A 25639-nucleotide genomic window follows, 5' to 3' on the forward strand; every position below is an offset into this window, starting at 1 on the left:
GGAGGTTAAGATAAGCAAAACAGAACAATGACTGGCATGTTGGACTCTTTTGCTCTTCCTAAAAGTTCTTATTATGCTACTTACTAGAAATCCAGCTGGGTGATGGCTGGGGAGGCAATTACAAGTGGGTTTAATATAGGTCATCTTTCCAGAAAGGACTGGCATTTTTGTCAATTTCTTTTTTTCTCTGTGTAAAAAAAACAATACTATGACACAGTTATTTGGCTAGCAAAGGGTACAGTGTTTAAATGAACCTGGGGAAAATAATTGACTTTCTTCCTTGTCAGAAAAAATTGTACATTAGGGGCTCATTTTGCCAAACAGCAAACTGAATAGCAAATTAGCATGCATGTAACTCATATTATGTTTGTCTTCTGCAGGAGTCAGGTTTTTACAATAGCTGTTCATTTTGTGCACGAGAGAAATCAAGTGAATACATTACAAATGAATATCCAGTCCCATGAGATGTTGTTCTGACTCAGTTAAAAAAAAAGCCTTTGTCAACACTCTCTTTACAATATGGAAAAATTCTTAATAATCTTTAAACCTTTTCTTTTATGCCAGACTTAGTGTGGGTGGAACAGACAGCTCAGGAGGAAGGGAACTGGTTACTTACAGTCACCAGTTCAAAACCAGCTTAGGTTAATAATGACTGAAAGGGTTTACCAAGCTCGATCAATAATGGCTGTATGCTGGCATCTGTGAAACGAATGGAAGGTCTCAGTCCAGTTCTGTGGACAGATTTCCATTTCACAGGATCGCTGCACCACCACAAACCTAACCAGCATCCCAGAATTGAATATGTATGGGAAACAAACTGTCAAATCACCACGTAATCCTTCCAGTGGGATGGCCTGAGGTTAGCTTGAAATACTGCTGCCCACTGTTCTGCAAGTGAACAACACACCTCTGTCTCTGGGGCTGTCAGTTCAGCAACTTCCCCAAGCAATTACTAATACTTTATTAAAAGATAAATAGCTAGAATTATAGGGTTCCTCCACCCTAGCTCCCATCTAAAATTCAGGTTCATTTTCTAATGCTTTTCACAGAACTATGAGTCATAATGTAGTTCCTCAGAATATTAACCACTCCCATTGAACAGCCTATGGGAAGGAAAGGAAGCAAATGGAATTTCCTATAGTTTCCTCCATGGAGAGGAATGCTTCCCGCTATAGAAGAAGCAGGGGTTTTAACTTCCAAGCCTTATAGAGTCCCAAGATTTTCCTGGATCTTGAGAAATTCACCAGTAGCGCAGGGGCATCCATGCCAAATCTTTATGCCTCTACACTGCACTGCGTGTAGGGGATCCACAGCAGTTAGTACAGCCTCAGGCAGGATCAGCTTTCCTGCACATTTTTCGCAATGTTGGTTTGGAACGATGCACATCCTCCATGAGTGGATCCCCTGGTCCCATAAAGGTGGCTGGCAGGTGACACATATTCTGCATGATCCAAGATGGCAGGGTGGTCCATTCACAAAAGCCACCCTCTGCATGCGGATCAGAAGCGTGTGCTCTGGTTCAGTTTATTAGACAAAAGTTGATTAGCTGAACAGAAAAAATTGAATCATAGTTACGAATGACCTTCGTCTACAGAACATCAACCACAATTGTATGAATTTGTGACACAAGGACGTGATATGCTACTAAATCTGGGTGCACAGAATCTTGGGCCATATCTACACTAGCAAGTTTACAGTGGCACAGCTGTATCGATCCAGCTGTGCTGCTGTAAGATTGCTCGTGGCGCTGTGTTATGCCGATGGGAGAGAGCTCTCCCGTTGACATAATAAAACCAGCTCAACGAGTGGCAGTAGCTATGTCGGTGGGAGAGAGTCTGTGCACGCGAACACTTATGCCAGCAAAACTTACGTTGCTCAGGGGGGTGGGATGTTTATACCCCTGAGCGACAAATGATTTGCCAATAAAAGTGCTAGTGTAGACATGGCCTTAGTTAAGAGAGCTATATTGCACTAAGGGCCAAAATTTCAAGTCCGTACTTAGTACTTTCTCAGGCAAAATCCCACTGAGTTCACAAGTCAACGTTCTGCCTGAGAAATAACTGAATAAAAACCAAGGGAAAATCTCAGGATTTGTCTCAATATGCAGCAAGATTTTGTAAATTACATGGTGGTTCTTTACCATTCAGCAGAGCTTGGAGTAAGATGCACTGTACTGGAACATCACAAAATATGCCTGATATAAACATGCAGGTATTGACAGAATACACTGGACATGCCTGGATATACAAAAAGGCTGTCAGTTATATAAATCTTTCTTGTAATCATGATTTTCATGCATAACTCACAGAAAACACCAATACAAAAATATTCTCTGTTTTCCCCTCTATGGGAAGGACATTTGTAAAAAAGCTTGACTTAAGGTAACTACTGTAACATTAAATGTGTAATAAAGAATGAATTTTATAGTGAAGCCATGAATGATTGGCTGACATGTTCGCTGAGCAGACTAATGTCTGTCTCTAATAGTAGATGTGTCTTACTTAAAAATCCTAAAAGATCTATGGTGCTTGATTACTATTTTGGTCTTGGAGTGAGTTGAGATGGTCTCTGGTACTTTCCCATATTAGGTTGGAAAGTAGTTTTGCAAAATAGACAGAGGGCGGTGAACAAATGGAGATGTGATTTTATTACCTCGTTTGATGGAACCTAAACTCCACTTTGTTGAAAAGTGTAAATCTAAAGCTATTTTTGTGACTTCTGACTAAACTGCTTTAGAAGCTGGAGACAGAGTATATTTTAAATGTGGTTGGATATTGGGCTGTAAGATATTAGGGTTAGATATTCCCTTTAACAAAGAAAGTGAAGGGGAAGAGGAGAGAACAGAACAAGCAGAACAAGAGAAGATGCAAGACTTGCATCTGAAGAAGTGAGGTTCTTACCCATGAAAGCTTATGCTCCCAATACTTCTGTTAGTCTTAAAGGTGCCACAGGACCCTCTGTTGCTTTATCCTGTCCTGTTATCCAAAGATACTCATCATGTCACTACCATGTTGTTTTATCGCTGTTTATGATATCAAATGCAGAAAGCTCAAAAGATTCTTTGCAAGGAAAACTAGTCTGAACACTTCGTAGCAGAGAAGTTTGAATGTTTTCTGTGGCTGATCACTTTGATTGAGAAATGTGCCCTGTGTCATGATGTAAAATTCCTTCAGCATGTAAAGGGTTACCAGGATCCTGCCTAACGTGCTGAGCAGTGCACCCACCTTACGAAAATCAAGTCCTTTCTCAAGCTGTTTGCCCAAGATCACTAATTGCATTTGAAAATCTTGACCTAAGGATCAAAAATCCTGAAATGAGGGAAGATTGATCCCATATAGATACCTATCTACTACCGACACAGTGTAGATTCTCCACATGTATACCCCTTTCCTCCAGTGTTTTGCCTACACCCACTGTGTGTTCACTGAACATCTATTGTCCATATTAATTGCTTCTTGCCTGATTTTGCAAACCTAATTAGACAGACAAATGATTTTATTTTTGTAAAATTTAGCCCAGAGAAAAGATTTGCTTGGTTTAGCAGTTGACCAATATTTGCACACAGCTTCTGCATCAAGAACCTGCCATTCATGAATTAGTAAACAAGTCATAGCTAAAATATAGGGCTTTCCTTTTCCCCACCCACCCATCAGATAGTGTTCAGATCAGTCACACAAGGATGTCTGCAGCCCTGTAATGTTGTTTGCTGCTTCTAAGAGAAAAATCCCTGCAAACTTTATCCTCAGCCATGTCTAGATGTATGAAAACTCTCTCTCTCTCTCTCTCTCTCTCTCTCTCACACACACACACACACATACACACACACTAAGTATTTCTCTGCTGTAATGCATCCAGCTTTAATTTATGTAATGGGTTATTGATATTTATTTGGAAGAGCAAGTATCATCACCATTTAGTCCTTGAAATACTTCCCGTAACTCTGGATTGCTTATTTTCTAATGGATATACCGGAGCTGTGTGTTTTTCTACTAAGTGCTAAAGAGATTTCATGAACCTCCCTACAGACAGTACAACATTGATTGGCAAAGATCTTATTTTTATTTCTGATAGGCACAAGGAGACCCATAAAATGATATTGTACGCTTTTTTCTGTTCCTTGAAATGAGACTTCTAGAGTCAAACAAAGCTGATGTTAGGTTGCTGAAGAGAGAGAAACCCCATCTATAAATCTATAAATTGTCCATTGCACAGGATTTTGTTAAAGGAAAAAAGAAAAGTAATCTCTTGGTTGATTTTAGCAGCAGTACAACTGCTTCAGCTTCTGCTGATCAGTACTGGGCCTGGACTGCAAATATCAGTGGTATAGAGCAAGAATAAACAATTGCAAGATTCTTCAGTAATTGCTACAAACATTGAACTATTGCTGCACACCCTGCTGCTTTGGATCCTTATTGTAAAATATAGCAGATTTAATAAAATGTGTGTACACGGGTTACCAGTCATGGCAGACTCCAATTTTTCTTCTAGGTTTGATGTAATCACGCACAAGTGATTAAAGCTCTAGAAGAAAATCTCCGCTCTTGGGGTCTGGTTTGATAAAATCACATTAACACAGACATTATAAGCATGCAGGAAACCACTTCCACCCAGGCTTGATTCATCCATCTTTTCCAAATTCTATAAAGCATCTCCATAGGCCTCCACAGCCCTCTCACTAGGACTGTGGCAAACTTCTCCCCTTGTATCATTATTCACAAGTCTTTTTCCTAGATTACAGGGGTTCACTTCTTGGTATAGGTATTCCATGTAGTCTTTACCTTTGAGCCCTTGCCTGGAGAGACCTAACATCCTCTACTCTTTCCCTTCAAGTCTCCCAGTAGAGACACTCCTTGCTCTCTCACTTCACACTGGGTGACTGGACCTGCCTTTTATATCCTGCTTCTCCTTCCCCAGCTGGCCTTGCTGTAGCCTACAGTCTCATGATCTGGGAAGAAACCAGACACAGGTGAGAGCTGGGCCTGGACCTCTCTTAAAGGTCCAGCCACCCTGTGGCAAGGTGTAAGGTTCTGATCACGCCATGAAGTCAATGGGAAAGTAAGAGAGAGCTTCAACAACTCAGAGCATATGGCCAACATGAAAACAACTCCTTGAGTTGTGTCTTCTCAATGTGTCTGAATGTCGCAGAATCTGGCCCTTGATGAGGATAAATCCATACATTTTAAGCCAGAAGGGGCCATTATGACCATCTAATCTGACCTACATAACACACTTTATACAATGTCACCTAATGATCCTGCATCTAGCCCAATAATTTGTGGTTGAACTAAAGTGTATGTTTTAGAAAGTAATACAAGACTCCAAGCACTGGAAAATAGGAAAATATCAGCAGCATGAAAATGCCATTGATTTTACCATTTTGCAGTCTTTTTACTGTTCTTGTTTTGGGACTGTCAATGCTGCTGCAGTCTAGTGTATCAAACCCTGTTTCAAGAGAGAGGTTGGCTCTTCTCATTGAATTCAGAGATTCTGTGGCGTCTTCAAAGAAGTGGACAGTCAATTACTACACCCTTTGAGGCAAGAATGCTTGAAATTAGCTACATATCGCCAACGACAGGCAATCTTCAAAATGGAGAGTGAGCCAAATTCTGGTCTCATTTACACTGTTGTAAATCTGTTGACTGAAAATGGAATTACTCCAGGAGTATAGTGTAACTCAGAGCAGCATTTGGCAGATAGGCCCAGATCCTCAAAAAAGTATTTAGGCTTCTAACTTCCAGTGAAAGCTTTGAAATCAGTGGTGGTTAGAAGCCTAAATACATTTGACGATATGATCCGTAGTCTGTTTCACCAATGGCGTAGATGAGGAAAAAAGAGAGCGGCAATTTATTTTCACAGTGGGGTGCTGGTGCTCATTAGGACACCAGTAACATTGGTGTCATACCTAAATTGTGGGCATCTGTTGACTTTACAGAACCAATTATGCAGTTTGACCTGGTTTGGTGCGATTGGGAATATACGTGATCAGGGCTAGTATAACATTTTATGAGTCACAACAGAGATATAATGGCAGAGCGTATAGACATCCATAACAGTATACTTTAAGCAGTCTATTCTCAACTTCAAACATGCATTTGAAAAAAAAATCATAGATCCTAACTACCAGTGACTCAATCCAACATTTTTTGTATTTTTTCCATAGCTTTGAATTCATGCTAAAATAAAAGTCCTTTCATTTATTAGACTTTTGTCATCTTTTCTCAGACTTTTGTGAGTATCTGTTTTCAGAAATAAGTAGCTGCTTATAAGTCAAACCGGTAGCTGTCTGTGTATTGAACCATGCTACAAATTCATTTTCCCGTGATACATTTCTTTAGAGTTGAGCATCAATTTCTGTCCTTCTGTGAATGTTTTGCTGAGGGTGATAAATCTTAAAGCTTGAGTTAAGATTAGATAGCAAGAGAGTTGCACAGCCTTGGGAGATCAGTAAAAAACAGTTGCAATTAATTAGCAGTGCTTCCAGCTTTGAAGCATCTTAAAAGGATTGCATCTAAATGTATAACATTCCCTTTGAAGAGATGTTTTCTCAAAGACAGTTGACAGTTAAAAATCCATAGCCAAAGGTAAACAAGGTGCCCTCTCTCATTCATAGCACAGTGATTCAAGTTTTGATGGGTAACTGGACCTCTGTTTTAGAAAAAAGAAACATAGAGTTCATAAATCAGAAAACCAGAAATTGAAAGATGAATATCAAAATGGTTTGAAAGATGGAAATTAAGACTTAAAGATTTCAAAGAAGAAATAAAAGACCAAGGGAAAAAAAGAGATCTGAGAAACTATATTATGGATGATATTTTTTAAGCTACCCACATTCAGAGTGATAACTTGGGCAATGTCATTACAGACGGATGTAATGAGGTCAGTATCTTCAATAGGCACAGTATACAAAACAGGTTTGAAAGTCAGTTTTCACAAAACCCAAAGAGTGAAAATTTAACTCCGGTTATTACGATTTAATTAAACCCAACAAATCAAAATTTTCCAAGTTAGTTGAATTAGTTTAAACCACATGCTGATATGTTCTCAAACATTTCTTTTAGAAACATTTTCACAGTATAATTATAAAAAATAAAATGCACTTTTCTCAAACAAAGCGCAGTAAGATGCTTACTTCGGGAGAGGGGCAATAAACATATCTTTGATTGAAACGGGAATTTAATTGTAAATTCGTATGGGTGACCCTCAGTGTATTTCTTCTTATTATATAGTATGACTCAAAGTTCTGACTCCAGGAAATTAGAGTATGAAAGCAAAATTCTACCCTGTATGTATAGGTGCTGATTTTCAAAGGTGGCTGGGGGATTTTGCCACACTGCTCGCACTGAACTCAATTATTATATACAACCTTTGGATATCATACTGGTTAATAATAAATCTTTTGACTGTGCAGTCTGGGAGTCTGCTTGGGTAGCTGCTTTGACCACGATGACTATTGCTAGCTACATCTAGCTTTTAAGTTTACAACAGTTTCTCTTGATAGTGGACTTTGTTATCATGATCCAAACCTCTGTCACCTTTAGACTAGACCACTGTAGTTAACTCTACTTGGGATTTACAGGGGGAGGTTTTCAAAAGTGCTCAGCAATGCAATTTTATCACAGACTTTAGTGGGAACAATGTTAGGCCAGTGGTGGGTGTTCTTGAAAATCCCACCTTAAATCTGTTCAGAAAATGCATCTGGTATGGTATGGGGCAGCCTGTTTAAAGAGTAGAGCTGGTCAAAATTTGTCCATTTGGCCAGTTTGGAATTGCTTGTCAGGGTGCCCAGCTCCCAGGCTACCTAGACTGGCTGGCTACATGGCCAGCCAAGAATTTTTCAAAAATTTCCTTCCCCCAGAAAATTTCACATTTCCAATTTTTGTTCCAATTCGGAATGAAAATATTTTCAGAATTCCAAAATTTTCCACAGCAAGGAAATTCCGGTTTCCTCACAGCTCTGGTTAAGTGCGGGTGTCCCACCCCTAGCACCTTACAACAGCACTTGGGGATCTTCACTGGCTGCGTGTTTCTGGGTGAAATGTTAGGTGTTGATTTTGATGCATAAAGCTCTATGGTCCTGATCCAGTGCTGATAGACGTCAATGGAATGACCCCTCGTGAATTCATTGGGCAATAAATAAGATCCTTAAATGGCTTGAGGCCTGTTTATATGAGATAGTACCTCTCTTCCTGTGCTATGCTGCCACAGCTTTGATTTAAGAGAGGGAGCTGCCGGCATGATGTTCTCTGTAAGGGCTCTCAGTTTTGGAAGTTACTCCCCAACACAGTCTAAAAGAGATCATCTCTGTTGACCCTTCAGGGCACATTGCAAAGCTCATCTGTTTGTTTCCGTGGACTTTAAGGGTGGTGTATTTTCACTTGATTAAGTTACAGATGGTTCCCATAACCTGCACAATGTGAAGTACTCATCTGTTTTAAGGATTGAATCTTTAATTTCTATAAAAATCACGGAGGAGCACAGGATTGATGCATTTTATTTTACTATAAACTAATATAAAGAAAGAAAATAATAATATAGTACCTAATCCAGAATGGTGCTAAATTCCCCCAACTCCCATTGAAATAACAACAAATAATAGTGAAATAATCAAGTTGTTTATTTACATTACAATGAATAACGATTTCCCCTGAACGTAAAACCTTAGAATAATCCAAGAGTTGATAATAGCACAATCAGAGAGCCACACCCAACCATTGTTTTATGCACAGCATGAGACAAGTCGCTATATGCCAAATCATCACCTTGAGAGCATTAGCTGCCCTGCAGCAATATGATTATCCATGTGAAATTTATACTTAAAGAAATATCCACTCCCATAATTGTTATGCTTTGTGGTAGGAAGCTGATTACAATCCCCTATGCTTGTAATTACACTGAATGTCTAGGTGAGTGAGTTCTATGACATTGATTTTCATGGATCCTTTGTGTATTTATTTTAGAGGGTCCCCTCCAAGTCAGCCTATTTCCCCCCAGTTCTTAAATTAATGTTATTTATACACACAAGAGAAAGAGAAAAATTTTGTTTTCTCTCAGTGAGTGTCAGGAAAAATGAAGTGGCTGAACAGAAAAACTTTCTATGTACAGAACATTGTATTCAGTAAAGTTTTAGCTGAGTGTCAAGCCAAATAATAAAGGCAAACACATGATATGGGGTCAAATTGGCCACTATTTTTATTAAAGATACAAGTATTGGATCCAGCCACACTCTGAGCCCTCTCAACTCCCACTGAAGATATTCAGAAGCGGAAAATGCTCAGCACTTTGCAGGAGTGCTCAGCAGCGGGCACAGCTGAGCCACATTTCAACCAAATCAACTTAACTTGGGAGGAGATCCTTGCCAGACCAAACCCAGACCAATGTTCATTTGTAACCCACATCATGCAGGACCCATATGCACTGACCTGCTGATGTTGGCAACTGCTCTTGAGGGCCCAAGGCTCAGTTGTATGTTTTGAGGATTCATGTAGGGGCATGCTTTCCCCATAACTAGTGTGAATGGAAGGGTCTTGTGCTTCTGATGCCAGTGGATCTAATCTCACTTCACAGACACATACTGCATGTGCACACTGAGTGTGCGGGTCACTTGAATGAGCTGCTTTGCTGAATCATGGTTTATTGGCAAGGACAACCTATCTGGGTACAACCAGCTAAAAACTGAAACACCCAAGATGCCTAATACATGGTCTACAGGATCTCAGAGGAAGGCATAGAGCCAACCAATAGATAGCCAAATTGGGATGGAAAAACCTAGTGGGAATCTCTTTCCTGGCCCTAAAGGCAGTCAGACCAGGAGACCAATCCAGAATAAGCAATGAGATAGCAAGAAGTGGAAAAGCATCTTCATGCCAGGCATGACACAGCCTATACATGAATATACCTTGAAGGCAGTTGGTTATAGGATATACCACATGGGTAGGATTGTGGGGAGTAACATGGATGCTTCAGGACAGACCCACTGTCAAGAGAGTTGGAGCCAGTAGCTCCAATTGCCTCTCTGGCTACTTAGCATCCTTTATGACAAAACCTGACTGCTTGGAGCTCTAGTAGCAGTCTCAGGGAACACATGAATATGAAAGGATATGGTGTGGCAATGATTTTGAGCAATGGGTTTTACATAGCTGATGGCTCTAATCGCCCACTAGGGGCTGAGTTATTAATTCATAAATTGAAAGCTAATGACTTTAGCAGTTATAACAAGGATGGAAAAATTAGTCTTGATGCTTCTAGATAAAAGTCTGAAACATCTCATTTATGATTTTTTTTCTTCAAAGGCAAATTTTATGTTTATTATACTCTAAATATTTTTTAAATATAAAGAATGCAGGAAGAGTTAGGTATGCATGATTTAATTTTATGGCTTAAATTAAAAAAAAATTTTACAGAGTATTATTAACTTTCTGAAAATGATGATTTGGTGATTTGTTTCTTGCTTACTGAAAATAATCAAATTCTATTCCACTATGTTCAACTTAATAACTTTTAAGAATTGAGCAAGTATTATTTTAACATTAGATGCAGAGATTCACCAATCTACTTGACAATATCTATTTTTATCTGAATTAATTACCAAGGATTGAAATGCTTGTTTAGTCAGAAAATGTAGATTAATCAAAACTGAAACTGTTTGTGGGAAAAGGTCAGAACATCCTGATTTGGAAAAAAAAAAAGATGAAGAAGAAAAAAATAGTCAAAATATCAGGTTTCGATATTTTTGAAACAAAAAGTTTCATGTTCCAGGTTGAAATGCCTTTTTTTTTTTTCAAAATTCAAACGAATTTAATTTTTTTTAAAAAAGTCAAAATTGAAATGAAACATTTTGAAATAATCAGAATGTTTTGATTGACCCAATCTGATTATTTTTTCTTTCAGGCAATCAGTTATCCAAAAAATTTGAGAATTTGACTTTCCATCCTGATTCAGAACTAGAAAAATATTTGAAATCTTAAAAACTGTCACTTGACAGGAAAACCACTTCCCACCCAACTCTACTTAACACCACCATCAAAGTCAACCCCATATGATTGTAGATTTCTTATATTCTGATAATATCCTTTGATGTAAAAGCAAACGTGTAAGAAAAGTAAGAGTACCTTCCAAAGACTGTGTATATTTGCAGTTCGTGGTTCTCCACTATCATGTGTTCATCTAAATTATATGTATTTTTTTAGATATGTAATAAAACTAAGTGCAGCCAGATTACACTTGCATTTGCTGTATCAAATTAAGGATTGTTGTACATATATCTGCTATCCCAATTAACAATTTTGCAGTACGTTGTGGTTATTAGAAGTACACAGGGTAGGTTTTAGGGTATATTTTTAGTGTTATGGGAGAGGTTTGATGAGTGGCTTCAGTGATACAGCAATTACATCTGGGGAACTTTTCCATAATGCTCTAACATTTTTCCTAAATTACAAGGTGACTGAACCATACTATTATGGGGAGGGTATCCACCAGTGAGGCAAGAGACATCCATGCAGATGGCTTGCATTTCTGCAGAACTAGAGATGCCCTTCTCTGTGTATCTCCAACACCCAGGGAGTTGGGAGGCCTCTCCTTTTGTGAATTCAGCAGGTCCATGCTCCCTTACCACTAGAGGAATTCTCTATTGGCAAAGGCAGTGTGGTTTTGATAGTAAAATTAATCTCCATGCTCAAGTTCAGAAGCTGCTATAGGTGTTTGTTTTCCTTTATGTAGCCTGTGATGTGCTACATAATGTAGCCTGCCCATACCTGTTGTTTCTTTCATTTCATTGCAGGCAATGGACTGGGAATCCGAGTTGTAGGTGGGAAAGAAATTCCAGGGAACAATGGAGAAATTGGAGCCTACATTGCCAAGATCCTCCCCGGGGGCAGTGCAGAACAGACAGGGAAGCTGATGGAAGGTAAGATAAAAGCATCATCAAAAACTGGCAACCAAGGAACGTTCTATTGCATGGTTTGTGGGCTACATTCATTCTTTCTCCAGGGCAGCACTCAGTGCAAAGGTGGGGCGGAAGGCATCAGGGAGTCAGTTACAGCTCCCCAATTCTAAGCCTAGACCCCTCTTCAATGAGACTTAAAGCAGCATTTGGACTGTTCAACTATCAGATCCTGGTGAAAGGTCCTTTAATGGCTCCTACACCAATGGAGAATGTATATGACAGAATGGAGCTGTGACACACCCCTGCCAGTCCCAGTACACTCTGTACACAATATATTAGTATAGTTTCAGGAGTTCAAAACAGTACTTGGAAATATTTGTTTGAATTCTGTATTTAGTTTGACAATGTTCTTATATCCCTTATTACACTCTCTATGAACATTCCCATAACTGGGCTTTTCTTCTTACAAACAATTGAGGAATAGCTGTTCTTCATATGAGTACCTGAATTCATCTGCAAACAATGTTCGTGTGTGGACAAGAGTTCCCTTCTCTTAATTCATCATCATTTGTTGTTCCTCTGTTTAAAATAAAATCAGTCATCCAGAGCAGAAACAGGACCAGAAATAAAGAAGATTGAATAGTCAAAGTGAGCCCTTCTCAATACCCTCCTTTCCCAATAGGTTGAAATTTGTTCACATAAACTTTTTGATGCATGAACAACAAATATATTTGCAGGAATCAGGACTGATTCACAACCATTTTGCAAACATGATAAACTGAGCAGAGAATGTCTTTACAAAAAGAATCATCTCAGTACACTCTAGGAATAACCAGGAATAGAATTTAACCCAAATTTGTTGTTGTACCTTTTGGTTTTAAAATGCTTGTTATTTTCTTTGTCAATAATATTTTTTAGGCCATAAATAAGGAAAAGGTTCTATTTTCAAAGTACATTTAAAGATTAATAAGGGAATTGCTCAGTGACAAAAAAGTTCTCTTTGTTTTTGCTAAGGGCCTGATTCTGCCATTGATATATTGAATTAGTGCCAGATTCTGCATGTGGTTCCATTGCATTCAATGGCTTAGTCATGGAATAAGGTGCATGTCTACAGATCGGACTACTGGTTAAAGAGGATTACATTAATACGAACTAGGAACCTGTTAGTTCATGTCTGCAGCATCCACACAGGGGAGTTACAGTGCAACACTTCAATGTGTGCTGCTATTCAGACCCCTGTAGTCCAAACTGTGGAGCTGTGTAGACAAGCCCTGAGTCTGAATAAATGTTAAAGTATCTGGCCCTACCTCTGTTCATGTTTCCCCACAAATATTTACACCTTCCACCCATAAAAATTGGTCTTTCATAGATATGACTGGAGTGTCCATTTCCTTAACTAAATGGCTTATATGGAAATCCAGAGGATGATTAGGAAGCAACAATGCAATATTGCCCGCAATATGGAATGTTTTGGGAATTAGGAGAGGCACTTAACGACTGAAAATCCACTGACTGTGCTGAGCAAAAAACTAGCCTTCTGGCTCTTTTGCTGTGAACAGCTTTTGGAATAAAGTTCTAAAATAGCTCCCGACATACCATTCATTGATGTTTTCAGCTGTGTTAGGGAGAAGTTTGAATGGACTGTGTCCAGCAGACAGTGTCAAACCAAGTGACTGGTCATCTGAATTCTCCTGTCATTACCATTGTGTGTCATTGCCATGGTTAGATGAACAGGCTAATGAAATATTTATCTCCTCTTTTCCCTTTCCCTCTGCATCATGTGAACAGCCATATTTTAAATTGACCTTGATAGCTCAGTTCTGGACTCAGTTATATCAGCATAAATCGGAAGTAACTCCCTCAGAACCAATGGAGTTACACTGCAGTTGTGTCACTATTACTGAGAACAGAACGCAGCCCTTGGAATAGCACTGAAATATAGTCTCATTGCTGCTGTGTAATCTATTCCCTATCAGGGTCAAAATTAGCATTCTAGTAGGGTATGCCCACCCACTCAATACACTTCCCATTAATCATAACTTGCAGAAAATATATCTTGCTCAATCTTACCATTACTGCCAAGTGACTTTTTATGTTGTTTTAAAAGGTTATTGTTCATCTGCAGAGAATATTTGTCTCTGCTACGATTGCATTTCTTGATCAGGTGGACATGTGGCTAATGCTGATTTTGTTTTCTGAACTTATAAATCTGCTAAAATGTATTTGATTTGTAGTAAGGTCTGTGGGTCACCGTCTGCTTTCTGGTAGAACAGTGTGGATCTAGAGTTAGTCCAACAAAGTTACTGGTGCCTGAGAGTAGAACTTAGCCTTGTATGTTTTTCAGTCTTTCTGTCTCATCACATATGAGAAGGCAGGTTTATATCTTACGCATATGGTTATTTGCAAATGTTAATGCTCTTTGATCAGCAATCTATTTGTATAGCAATCATGATTCACTTTGGTGCTGTAATGATTCGTGGCTGACTATTATTGTACATACTCCATAGTCATCAATTAAGCATATACAAATGTCATCAGGAACAGAAATTATGACTCACCAGCCTTTCCACGAACGTGGCCTCCACTCATTACAAAAGAGCAATATTTCCATTAGCTCTTGTGGTGCAGGAAACTGAAAGCACTGGAACAGGTCTGAAACTCCTTCCAGTGGAAGAAAGTGATGAATATATGCACAAGTCAGTATATTACAATGCATCTTGCTTGTATGTTCTTTTTGGATCAGTTAATGTTATTAGGTGTATCTGCAGTAGTGATTAGGAAACGCCAGTCTTTTTGGGTTCTCTCATCTTGAATTGCTCTAGGAGTTCAAAAATAGCTCTGATTCATCATTCATTGGTGTCACAGAAACTGGAAGTAGAAAGCTGACTCCACTGAGCCATCGAGTGCAGATACTGTCACAGTTTGATAGATGCGTGTCTGAATTCACTTTCATGTTGATAGAGACAGTTCAGTAATCTTCCACCTGTTATTGTTTTGAGGGGTGCATATAATATTTATTGAATGTTTTAATTATAAAAAGAGAGAGAGAAAAGTGATCAGTCACAAGATTTACAAAAAGAATTACAATTTGTGTGTATGTGTATATGTATGTATATATATATATATATATTACACACACAACATTATCAAAATTGCAAAGTCAAGCATTCAAAAATTAGGAAATGCCAGAACAAAGATTGCCTGTGCAGCTCTCATGCATATGTATTTTGATACAGTCTTTAATTATATGATCCCATACTATTTTTTCCACAGGATCCCAATTTCACTCTGTGCACATAATAGACAGTGCTCAGGTAATGAATTCAATATTTTGTTTTATCCTTATTGTGCAAGGTGTGACGTTAGGCTTTGTTAAAGTGAACTATTCAAACCCTGCTATGGAGATAGAATTGTTAATGTCTTCCTGGTCTTTTCTGTGGTGCTTCTCACTCTAGTGTCTGAGTGCTTCACAAACATTAATTAATTTATATTGAGAACACCCTGTTCGTGATAGGGTGGTATTGTCCCCATTTTACAGACGGGGAATTGAGGCACAGAGATTTACATCAATGGTGTTTACTAATATGGGGTGTCCAATTTGAAACACATAGGAATTTTTCAGAGTCCTTAGCATTTTATAGCACTTCATATTTTCAAAGAATAGTTTCCATTGACTTCAGTGGCAGCTGTGAGTGCTCAACATTTCTGCAAATCAGACCCCATGGTCTCAGGTCAGGCACCCAGAAAATGAGGAACACACAATTAGTTACTACCTCTGAAAAGCCTTATTTAAGTGAATTTCCCAGCATCTGAGGAAGAGTCATAGTCCAGGGATAGAATCTAATTCTTCAGGGCAGCATTCAGCTGCCTTAACCATGAGACCGTCCTTTTTCATCCTGCAACCTCTGTCTCATTCACTGCACCCCTTCCCACTTCTGCATCTGATGAGGTAGGAGTCCTATGGGCAACAACCTCCTTCACTTCACAACCTTGATTCATCCCCAGAGCCGGTCCATTCTGTGCACTCAATGAGGCAGGGGACCGGCAGAAAAAATAATATATGGTCATGTAATTAAGGACTGTAGCATAATGCATAAGCAAAAGGTTGCACAAGTAACTTTAATTCTGGCATTTCCTAGCTATTGAGATCTTAATAATGTTTTTTTAATGCAGTTTTACTGCGGTGTTGAATTTCCTAGGGTTTTGAAAAAGCAAACTAAAAAAACTCCATCATATAGTATTATATTGACCCCACATGGGTCATGAGCCAAGTTCCAACCTTTAGATCCACTGCACAGATCCCTACCACTTGAGCTAACTAAGTAACTGACAGCTGTAGCAGGCAGTCATCCTCTATGTGGACCAGCCCCGGAGGGGGCTGGGACATTTTGCCAGTGGTTTTCACAGATAGTTGCTGAGCACAGAGGAATGGTGAGATTTAGGAATTGAGGGTTCTATTTGTGGCTTTGGAGCAGCCTTTGTACTCTAGTGGGCACAGGCTTGTCACATTCTGCCCCCTTGCCTCCAAACTGTCTCAGATTGGTCTCTTCCCAACCATCCTCTCCTTCTCCAAGTCCATTCTCCCCACTTAGCCAGTCCCAGTTTTCTTCCCCAAGTTTCTCATCACAGACCCAGTCTCTTGCCCAGCAAGTCATAATCTCCCCCTTCCAGTTTCTCCCATCCAGTGCTTTTAGTCTCAGTCTCGTTGCCTAACCAGTCCCAGGTCTCCCCAGCACACCCTCCCAGTCCCAATCTTCTTGCCTACCCAGTTCTAGTCTCCCTTCTGCCTCCCCATCCCAGTCTTTTCCCCCAGCTCCAAACTCCACTCTCCTGCCCCCACTCCAAAACCCAATTTCCCTTCCGTCCCCCCACTGCCAGCCTCCAGTTCCAGGCTACCTGTTCCAATCCACCCATAAAGTCAAGCTTTTGTCCTTTTGGTGTTCAAATAAGGCAGCTTTCTCCTTCATGCTGCCTGGGCCCAGCAAAGGGCAAGGAGCATTGAAAGTACAGGAGAGACAGTTTCACTGCTTTCTGTTTCAGTGCCGAGTCCTGGCCTGCAGCAGCCCAGAGCTGGAACTGCAGGGAAACTCCTGCTCAGCCCCTGACTGGAGCATACCCAGTGAAGACTGAATCTTCTGGGAATTTAGCTGCAAAGCTCTAGAAAGTCTCTACTGAGCACGTGCAAACTAATTTTTCAAAGGTTTATAACTTCATCAGATTCGGGTGTATTTTCAGAGGGGTGGCAAAAGACACATCCGGGGTACAGTGCCCTCATCCCTCCACCTCTTGCCAAATGTAAAGTCCTTCCTTCAAATCACGATAGCGCTAGAGATGCTCAAAGTAAAGGTCCATGGAATTTTTTAACATGGGCAAATCAGCATTTCCCTAGTCTAGTCCTTGGAAATGGCTGAACCATTTTGCATGAAATTTTTCAAAAGAATTCAGCACGAAGCAGACACTCAGCATGGAAATTTTCTGCTGAAATGGTTACAGTTCGGCAAAGTTATAATCAACTGAAAACAAAGTGTCATAATGTAAATAGTCGGGTAATCTTAGTAATAGGTGGTACCACCAGCCCCACCTAACATATATGTAGTCATCTTTGCTCTCACTACCTCTAAATCCTTGCCACATTTTAAACTAAAAAAGGGAATTAATAAAATCTAAAATGAAATCAAACAGAAAATCACCTACTCCAAGTAGAGTTTTGACCCTGAAAAAGGACAAGTGCCAGATAATCCATGATGTCTGTTAGGAACTTCTTTATTGCTACTTATTTTACATGGAAAGTGATCAGATACTGTGGTGATGGGCAGCAGTGTAAAACCCTAAAATAGATTTATATACATATACACACACATAATTCATACATTATATATAAATATATTCACACAGACAAAACATAGTAAATATATAGTATACATATATAACCATGTTTTGGATGTTTGAGCATATAATGTCTGCAGCCTTTCAAGCACCATTTCCTCTAACTGGAAAAATAAGAAAACAAAATGTAATAAGGAAAAAAAAACATTAACAATGTGAGGGAAAAACAAATCCAAACTTCCATTGTACGTTGAACATGTAAATATGGCACCCTATTAGTAAGCATAACACGGATGAATGCCAACTACCTTATTAGTAATTAATATTTGCTGTGGCATTTTTAATATATTAACCATATTCTATGAGATAACAGAGTCATGCTGCCCAGTTCAGTTTTGGTGCAACTCCATTGAAATCATGAGTGTTGTACCTTATTATCATTTAATAATAGTCAGTAGGCCAGGAATCGTTAGCCCCCTTTACACAGGAGTTGAATTTGGCCCAATGGCAGTATAGCAAAGAGAATATGAGATGCGTATAAAAAAAATAATGCTACTCCATAAAATATTTCTGAGAAGGAAGATGGCACACTGTCTGCTGTAACAGGAAACAGGCTATATACAGTACATGCTGTTAGAACAACGGTGGAGTGCAGCTGTATTGCTGACCAAATTCAGAACAATGAAGTAACATTATTTACATCTTCCTACATAGCCCATGGAAGTAGCAGAAAGGAAGACAGAGTTTTATTCTCCCAACAAACTAAATATATTTGTACCTTGCCTTGCACCATCTCTGCTTTATTGCATTGAAGGTTTATAACATACCATTGGTGAAAATCAGTTTTCATCTACTCTTCATTAGCTATGGGCCTCCCATGAGTCTGAGGTGACTTAGGAAGGAGAGCAGGCAATGGTATCAGTGTTAGGAGCTGTTATGCCCCCAAAAGGCAAAATGGATCCAATTCTGTACTGTTCTGTAGCCGCTGTGTGCTCGTTCTACTGGAATAAAGTAGTGTAAAAGACAACACCCCACTTAAAGGGGATTCCCAGGTAGTGTACAGTCAGTACTCTGGCTTTCCATCTCACCAATAGCAGCTCTTGTCATAGAGGGATGGTTGGGGGTGTTCCTAGTGAAATGGGGTATAGATATAGGCAGTCAGGCACCCCAGAACCAGAGCATAAATCCACTCTTCTTTTCCTCCCCTCCCCCCATCCCTGAATCATGTGATAAGCTAAATTAATTAATCTGGTCCAATGTTTCATGAGCACTGGTGTGGAACACACTGTAGAGAAGATCCTGCCGCATATTTGAAAAGCTCTAGAAAACTGCAGATGAAGGACACAAGTGGCTACATCACAATAAAATGAGAAGAGATTTCCAGGTTTCCATCAAGCCAGAATCCTGAATAAACAGGTCTCTCGTGCCACTTCGATTATTACACTCCTGGCAGAAATCCGGAGGTATAAGTGAGCTCTAAGATGAATATCACAGCAACAAAAGAGAAGCATGCTTCCGCAGACAAGTTTGAATTCAGGTTCTAGGCAAAAGTTGATCTGAACCAGTTCTCCCATTTTGTTGTTTGAGTGGCTTAATATATGGCAGCACAAGAGGAAAATAATTAACTTTACCCTGGTCTCTGAGCATTAGTCCTAGTGATTTAAAATGCTGTCTGTGCTCATTCTCTGGTTGTGTAAACAGAGGGGACTGGCTCTCAAAATGTCCCTGGGCTGTAGGCACAGGTTTATCAGTCCCAGGAGAAACTGATTTTATTAAAGGAAGTTCATACCAACTAGCAGACAGTTCTATAGTTGTGTTGAAAGCTTTGCTCTAAAGCCCTTCAGAAAGAACTTAATCCAAAAGTGCCAAAAGCAGCCCCCACATGTCAGCTATAAATTGTCACTTAGGCAGTTGTGCTACTGTCTTCCATATTGGAGTCTCCTCTCAAACTATTACTCTGACTTGTTCCTCTTTCAAATGAAGAATGATTATTAGTGGCAATTGTGGCATGCTGCTTTTCGTAAGTGTGGCTGTTGATATTAGACAAATAAGATCATTGGTTTTTTTTTAATTAATTGCTTCAGTGAACTTCTGAAAGTGAAGTTGTACCCTAACAAGTGACTTGGTAAAAAAGGGCACTTCCTTACTCGGCAAGTCTTTTCTGCCTGTGAATGAGTCTCACCTGCTGACTTCAGAAGATAATATATTTTTACTGCTTCACACCTGTTACCAGTTCAGAGCCAACATAACTAGCTGTGAGTGAGCTGGGTTCTGTTCTTTCTTGTGCATGAATTGTTTGCACAGTTTCAACCAAACAAACCTGTCCAACCTATCTGAAGGCCTGGGGTCAGTACACCTGTACATAAGGGTCTAATTTGGCCTGCAGAACCTTTGTTGCTCCGGATGGTGCATGAGAAGGAAAGAACTCAGCTTGACTTTCAGATCCCATGCTGAGCTTACAGAGAGAGTAGTTAGAAAAAAAAAATCTTTTGATTTACAAACTGCACACCTTTGATGTGGAAATCATTGAGAAGCAATACCCGTATGAGCATCCACAACCCTTTTTATAGTCTCTGTTTAGGATAGTTAAAAATTCTTTCCCTGCTTCACAAAAAAGGGCATAGAGTTTATGTAGAGGTAGTTTGAACACATGACAAATTTAAGTTATCATATAAAAATAATTTCAATCATATCTTCATTGAGATCAGTAACTCTCAAAGAGTCTTGTACAGATAAATTCCCTTTCCCCATACAGTTGTCATTGGGAAAGCCATGTCAACCAAACTATGAATGTTGTGGAAAAAAACTAATAAAGAAGTGTCATTTACCCTTTCACACAATACAAAAGCGAGGGGTCACCCAATAAAATTAATAGGCAGCAGGTGGAATACAAACACGAGGTGTTATTATTCCAATGCACAACTAACCTGTGGAACTCATCGCCGTTGCCAAAAGTATAACTGGGTTCAAAACAGAACTGGAGGATAGGTCCAAGACAGGAGTGGATCATTCCATAATTGCCCTGTTCTGTAGTCCTCCTGAAGCTCTGGTACTGGCCACTGTCTGAGACAGGACACTGGGCAAAATGGATCATGGTCTGACCCACTATGGCAGGTCTTATGTTCTTATGTACTTGGGGAAATTTTGGCTCTTTTTAGCAAGTGAATAATTTTGGCAAGATTTTTACTTATTTGCCTATTTATATTTAAATTTTGTCTACAATCAGTAATGCTCTCTAAAAAAAATCTTATTGGCACAGACCATATTGTTAGCAAGTTTCAGAAAGGGATTAAACACCAGTGCAAATATCTGAATAGAATTTGCAGTTATAATAATGATGGCAAAAATAACAAAGGCTATTGATTCTCATGCTTCAAAGCTTAAGGTGATCACCAGATGGATCATATAACACTTTGCAGGGTGAGGGGAGGGGGGCAAGGTGCATTGTTGCCAAATTTCATGTTATTGTAAATAGTTTGCAGTAAAACTGTATGAGGCATATACTTCATAATTCTTACCCACTATTATGAAGCACTTTGAGATCCAAGGATAGAAAAGCACTATGCAAGTGGCACAATTCCAGGGGCGGCACTCCCGGTAGGTTTTTTTTGCTTCGGCAGTTGCACTCTCGGAGGGTTTGGTTTTTTTTGCTTGGGGCGGCAAAAATCCTAGAGCCGGCCCTGGCCTTGAGGGCTATGTGGCAGCATGATAAAGGCAAGATACACTCAGGCAAGACCTGGCAAAATTAAGCCTGAAGAACAGGAATTCAGCCACACAGATCTCATTGACTTTAATGGCAATTATTCATTCAAATACCTCCACACAGCAAATTTACCCTACTGTATCTATCTGTTTCATGTTGCTCGATGATAATAGTTTCCATATTGATATGCACATGTAAGGAAAAGAGAGCACGATAATTCCAGAGTCACTGTACAACAAAGACTTTTTTTAAAACAAAGAGGAAAATCTACATTAAAATCACCTTGGTGTATTTTTAATTGTAAAATGCAAGGCGAAAAAGCATCTTTTTAAATAACTTCTGGGTTATGGGCACAGTCATTTTTCCCAAAAGGTTTTATAGAATGAATTTAACTGTAAAACTGATTTTGCTTTCTGTAGCATTCCCTGTTATCGAATGTAATACAAACTGCTCATATTAATAGGCTGAGAAGCAGCAAGCCACATATTTGTGTGAATTATAGAACAATTTTGCTGAGATCCATCTTTCCCAAAGACTAATTTGGAGTCCAGGTCAAATATGTTTCCTATGTGTGTCAAGATCAGAGAGATAGGAAATGGAGAAAAACAGAGACAATTCTAAAATGAGAGGACTTAGGAAGAAACTTCTTCCATGAGCTAGTTATTCCATAATTGCCCATTTCAGGGTTTCTTGCACCTTCTGAAACTTTTGCTGAAGGCCCCTCTCTGAGAGAAGATGCTGAACTAGATGAACCAGTGGTCTGATCTGGCGTGACAATTCTTCTTTCCTTTAATTTATTGTATAAATTGTAATTATAAAATTACTTTTTCATATTTCCAGTTCCTTTATCAGTTGTTACAGTATATTATAAAATGAGAAGATTATGTAAATTAATATATAAAATGAATGTTTTAAAAGACAGATTACAGGGGAAAAGTCATATAAGTACTTTCAGAAAACTGCATTGGGAATTTCCTTTAAATTACTTCTATGATAAGCCCTAAATTTATCACCCTTGCAATTTTGGCTAAGAAGGTTGGTTTTGGCTTGAAAATCACCAGGTTTATTTGAAGGCAAAAGAGAATATTTCTACACAGTTAGATGAAAAAATGTGCAAACTGTTTTTGAGTTAAGTCACCACATTACCCTGACTCGTCATTCTGATTCATAACTTTAAGGCCTGTTATCTCAAAACTGGATAGATATTGTCTCTTCAAACTTTCTGCATAGTTAGTTCATTTTGACTATTGGTGTAGTGTATTGGCTATACTTAGGCTTGGTCTACACTTACCTGCCAAGTCGAAGTAAGGTACGCAAATTCAGCTACGTGAATAACGTAGCTGAATTCGACATACCTTACTTCGAACTTACCGTGGTTCAGACGCGGTCCACACGCGGCAGGCAGGCTCCCCGTCGACTCCGCGGTACTCCTCTCGTTGAGCTGGAGTACCGCAGTCGACGGAGAGCACTTCCTGGTTCGATTTATCGCGTCCAGACCAGACGCGATAAATCGAACCAGGAAGTTCGATTTCCAGCCGCCGAACTAGCGGCTAAGTATAGACCAGCCCTTAGAGAAGATATGTTGTCAATTACTAATGTGTTCGAGATGGTTGCATCTCACTTATAATTGGTCATTATTAGGGCTGGCCAGAAAACAAGAATTCCATTTCATGAACAAAATTCAAGGTTTTTATTATTGTTTTCCTTCTGCATCAGGACGAAAATGAGACCTTTAGAATTTTTCACAAAAAATTCTAGAGTGAGCGAGCCCACAGAGCACCCAATAGCCTGATGGGGAGGACACTCACCTGACCTGGGGGAGAGACAGGTTCAAGTCTCTGCTCAAAATTGGGCTATAGAGTCAGCCGTAGCCACCAGGCTATAGAATCAGTCTGAGCTGTTCCACTTTGAGAATTTATACATAATTTAATATTCATCAGGTCAGAGAGAGACCGATTTTATAGCGTGGAGGTTAGGGCACTCAGCTACGATGTGGGACACTCAGATTCAAATCCCTGCTCTGCCTGATTCTGAGCAGGGAGTTGAACCCATCCCAGTTCAGTGCCTTCCCTACCTGACTATTCTGGGGTCTCTGTCTCTCTCTGGCTTTCAACAGAAATTCCTTTCACGCTGATACATCGCCTCAAAACATTTTGATTTTGATGAACCAGCATTTGCTGATGAAAAAAGTTACACCTCTACCTCGATATAACGCTGTCCTCAGGAGCCAAAAAATCGTACCGCGTTAAAGGTGAAACCGCGTTATATCGAACTTGCTTTGATCCACCGGAGTGCGCAGCCCCGCCCCCCGGAGCACTGCTTTACCGCGTTATATCCGAATTCGTGTTATATCGGGTCGCATTATATCAGGGTAGAGGCGTATGTCAAAAAATTCCCAACCAGCAAAAGTCATTATCATGTGTGTGAACATTTTGTCCTCTACAGGCTGATTACAGCCTCAGTCCAGATGAACACCTTTTAACCTGCCCTGAAATAGCTTCTCTGCCCCAGGTGCAGAGCAGAGCCCAAACTGTGATTCTTTGAGTCCCATTTCACACCCTGCTTCCCCTTTCCACAGGGGGACTTATAATCGGTGTCAGCCTTTCCACATCTACTCTGGATCAGCTGCAGTTCTTTAATAGCAAAATATTTTGTTGCAAAATGGTGCCCAAATGTGTTTGCTTGAAAACTAGGAAGAATATTGGGCATACTGGTTTTGAGTTACACGTCATAAAGGGTTTGAGCCAAAACCCATTGCAATCGATGAGAGTTTTTCCACTGATTTCCATGGGCTATTGGATCAGGTCCTAAATGATTATAGCGCTGTCTTGCAGCTCTGTAACTATAGTTGTGATCAGAATTCCATTAGGAGTCCCATTTTTCATGACTCAGCTATAATCAAATTAGATTACTTTCAGGATATGTGAAAACTTTGTAGGTAACTTGTCGAACTGCTTCAAATTATCAATGCTTATAACTGATACTTTTTTGAAATTGTACTCATTGCCTGATTTTCGGTGGGAGGCTAAAAACGGTGTGATTGTAAAATGTAATTCTTTACTGACAGATAAATAAAGACTAGAGTATAAGATACATTAACAAACTCATTTGAAAGAATTGGCCTTATCAATTGATATTGGGGTGCACAATTTATAATGGATATATGATGTGATGCATGCTTTAAGTCTGCATGTGATATATCCTTTATAAAGTCTACATGGGGTGTGGTTGGAAGGGAAGAGACAGGAACTCTATAGACCACTGGTATAGGTTAGTGTAATTGTATTTAAATCAAAAGAAAAGAATACATAGTATGAAAAAGTATAAGGGCTAAATCCTGGTAGGTTCTGAGAACTTCCATTTCCCTTTGAGCCCAGTTCTTATTTTCATTGCATTTCAGAGACTTATTAAACTATAGTTTGCAATAATCACTAGGCATATATTACTTTAGGCCCCAATCCTGCAATTGACTCCATGTGTATATCCCTACAGAGGCCCATTCACTTGTATGTACACAGGTGACTTTAATATGACTCTGGATGGATGGTGCATCCATCCATGCATAATCGGTTGCAGGATCTGGCTCTTCTGGGCAGGAGCTCCATCTTTTGTTTATGAAGCACCATGCATAGTGAATGTTAAATAAAGTAGGGAGAAAATAAAGGTCTCAAAAGTGCTATAAATTGATGTATTGAGACATCAAGCTGTGTTAGCGCTTATCTACATAGAGAGCTAGTGCGCAGCAAGGTGGGATGTAAACCTATAGCACGCTAACCTGCCTCACACTAACTGACTGCTGCTCACTAAAAGTTTCAAAGTGTGCTTTGATCTACTGCTGCTTGAAACAGCTTGTAGAAACAGCAGTAGATCAAAGCGCACTACATAACTTTTAGTGAGCGGTCGCAGGGTCCACAAATCAGTTGGTGCGTAGCAGGCAAGAGCGCTGTAGATTTTACAACCCAACCTGTCAAGCACCAACTCTCCATGCAGAGAAGCCTTTAGACTGATGCTCGTCATGAACACTTTATAATAATATGAAAAAGAGAACTCCAGTACTCACTCTGATCTGATTAACACAAAAGTAATGTATGGTGAACTTTTACTATCTGCGCTGTCATCGTGCAATCAGACAATATATTCCAGTTTTAGTAAAAAGCTCTCTTTTGAGTGCTGTAGGGATACGATGCCAAATTCTGACCCCATAGGCTCTTGGGTAGATCCCATCATAG

General features: G+C 39.5%; 1 protein-coding gene across 1 annotated transcript in view; it reads left to right on the plus strand.

The window, feature by feature from the left end:
- The window catches only part of PCLO (piccolo presynaptic cytomatrix protein), a 515291-nt gene that overhangs the window by 353227 nt on the left and 136425 nt on the right, over nt 1–25639 (plus strand). The window contains exon 11 of the mRNA XM_026648937.1: nt 11777–11902. Coding sequence (XP_026504722.1) covers nt 11777–11902 — 126 coding nt within the window. The remainder of the gene's footprint in view (nt 1–11776; nt 11903–25639) is intronic.

This window comes from Terrapene carolina, unplaced genomic scaffold (genome assembly GCF_002925995.2).
Source record: "Terrapene carolina triunguis isolate 2854851 unplaced genomic scaffold, T_m_triunguis-2.0 Scaffold68, whole genome shotgun sequence".
Classification (NCBI taxonomy): domain Eukaryota; kingdom Metazoa; phylum Chordata; order Testudines; family Emydidae; genus Terrapene; species Terrapene triunguis.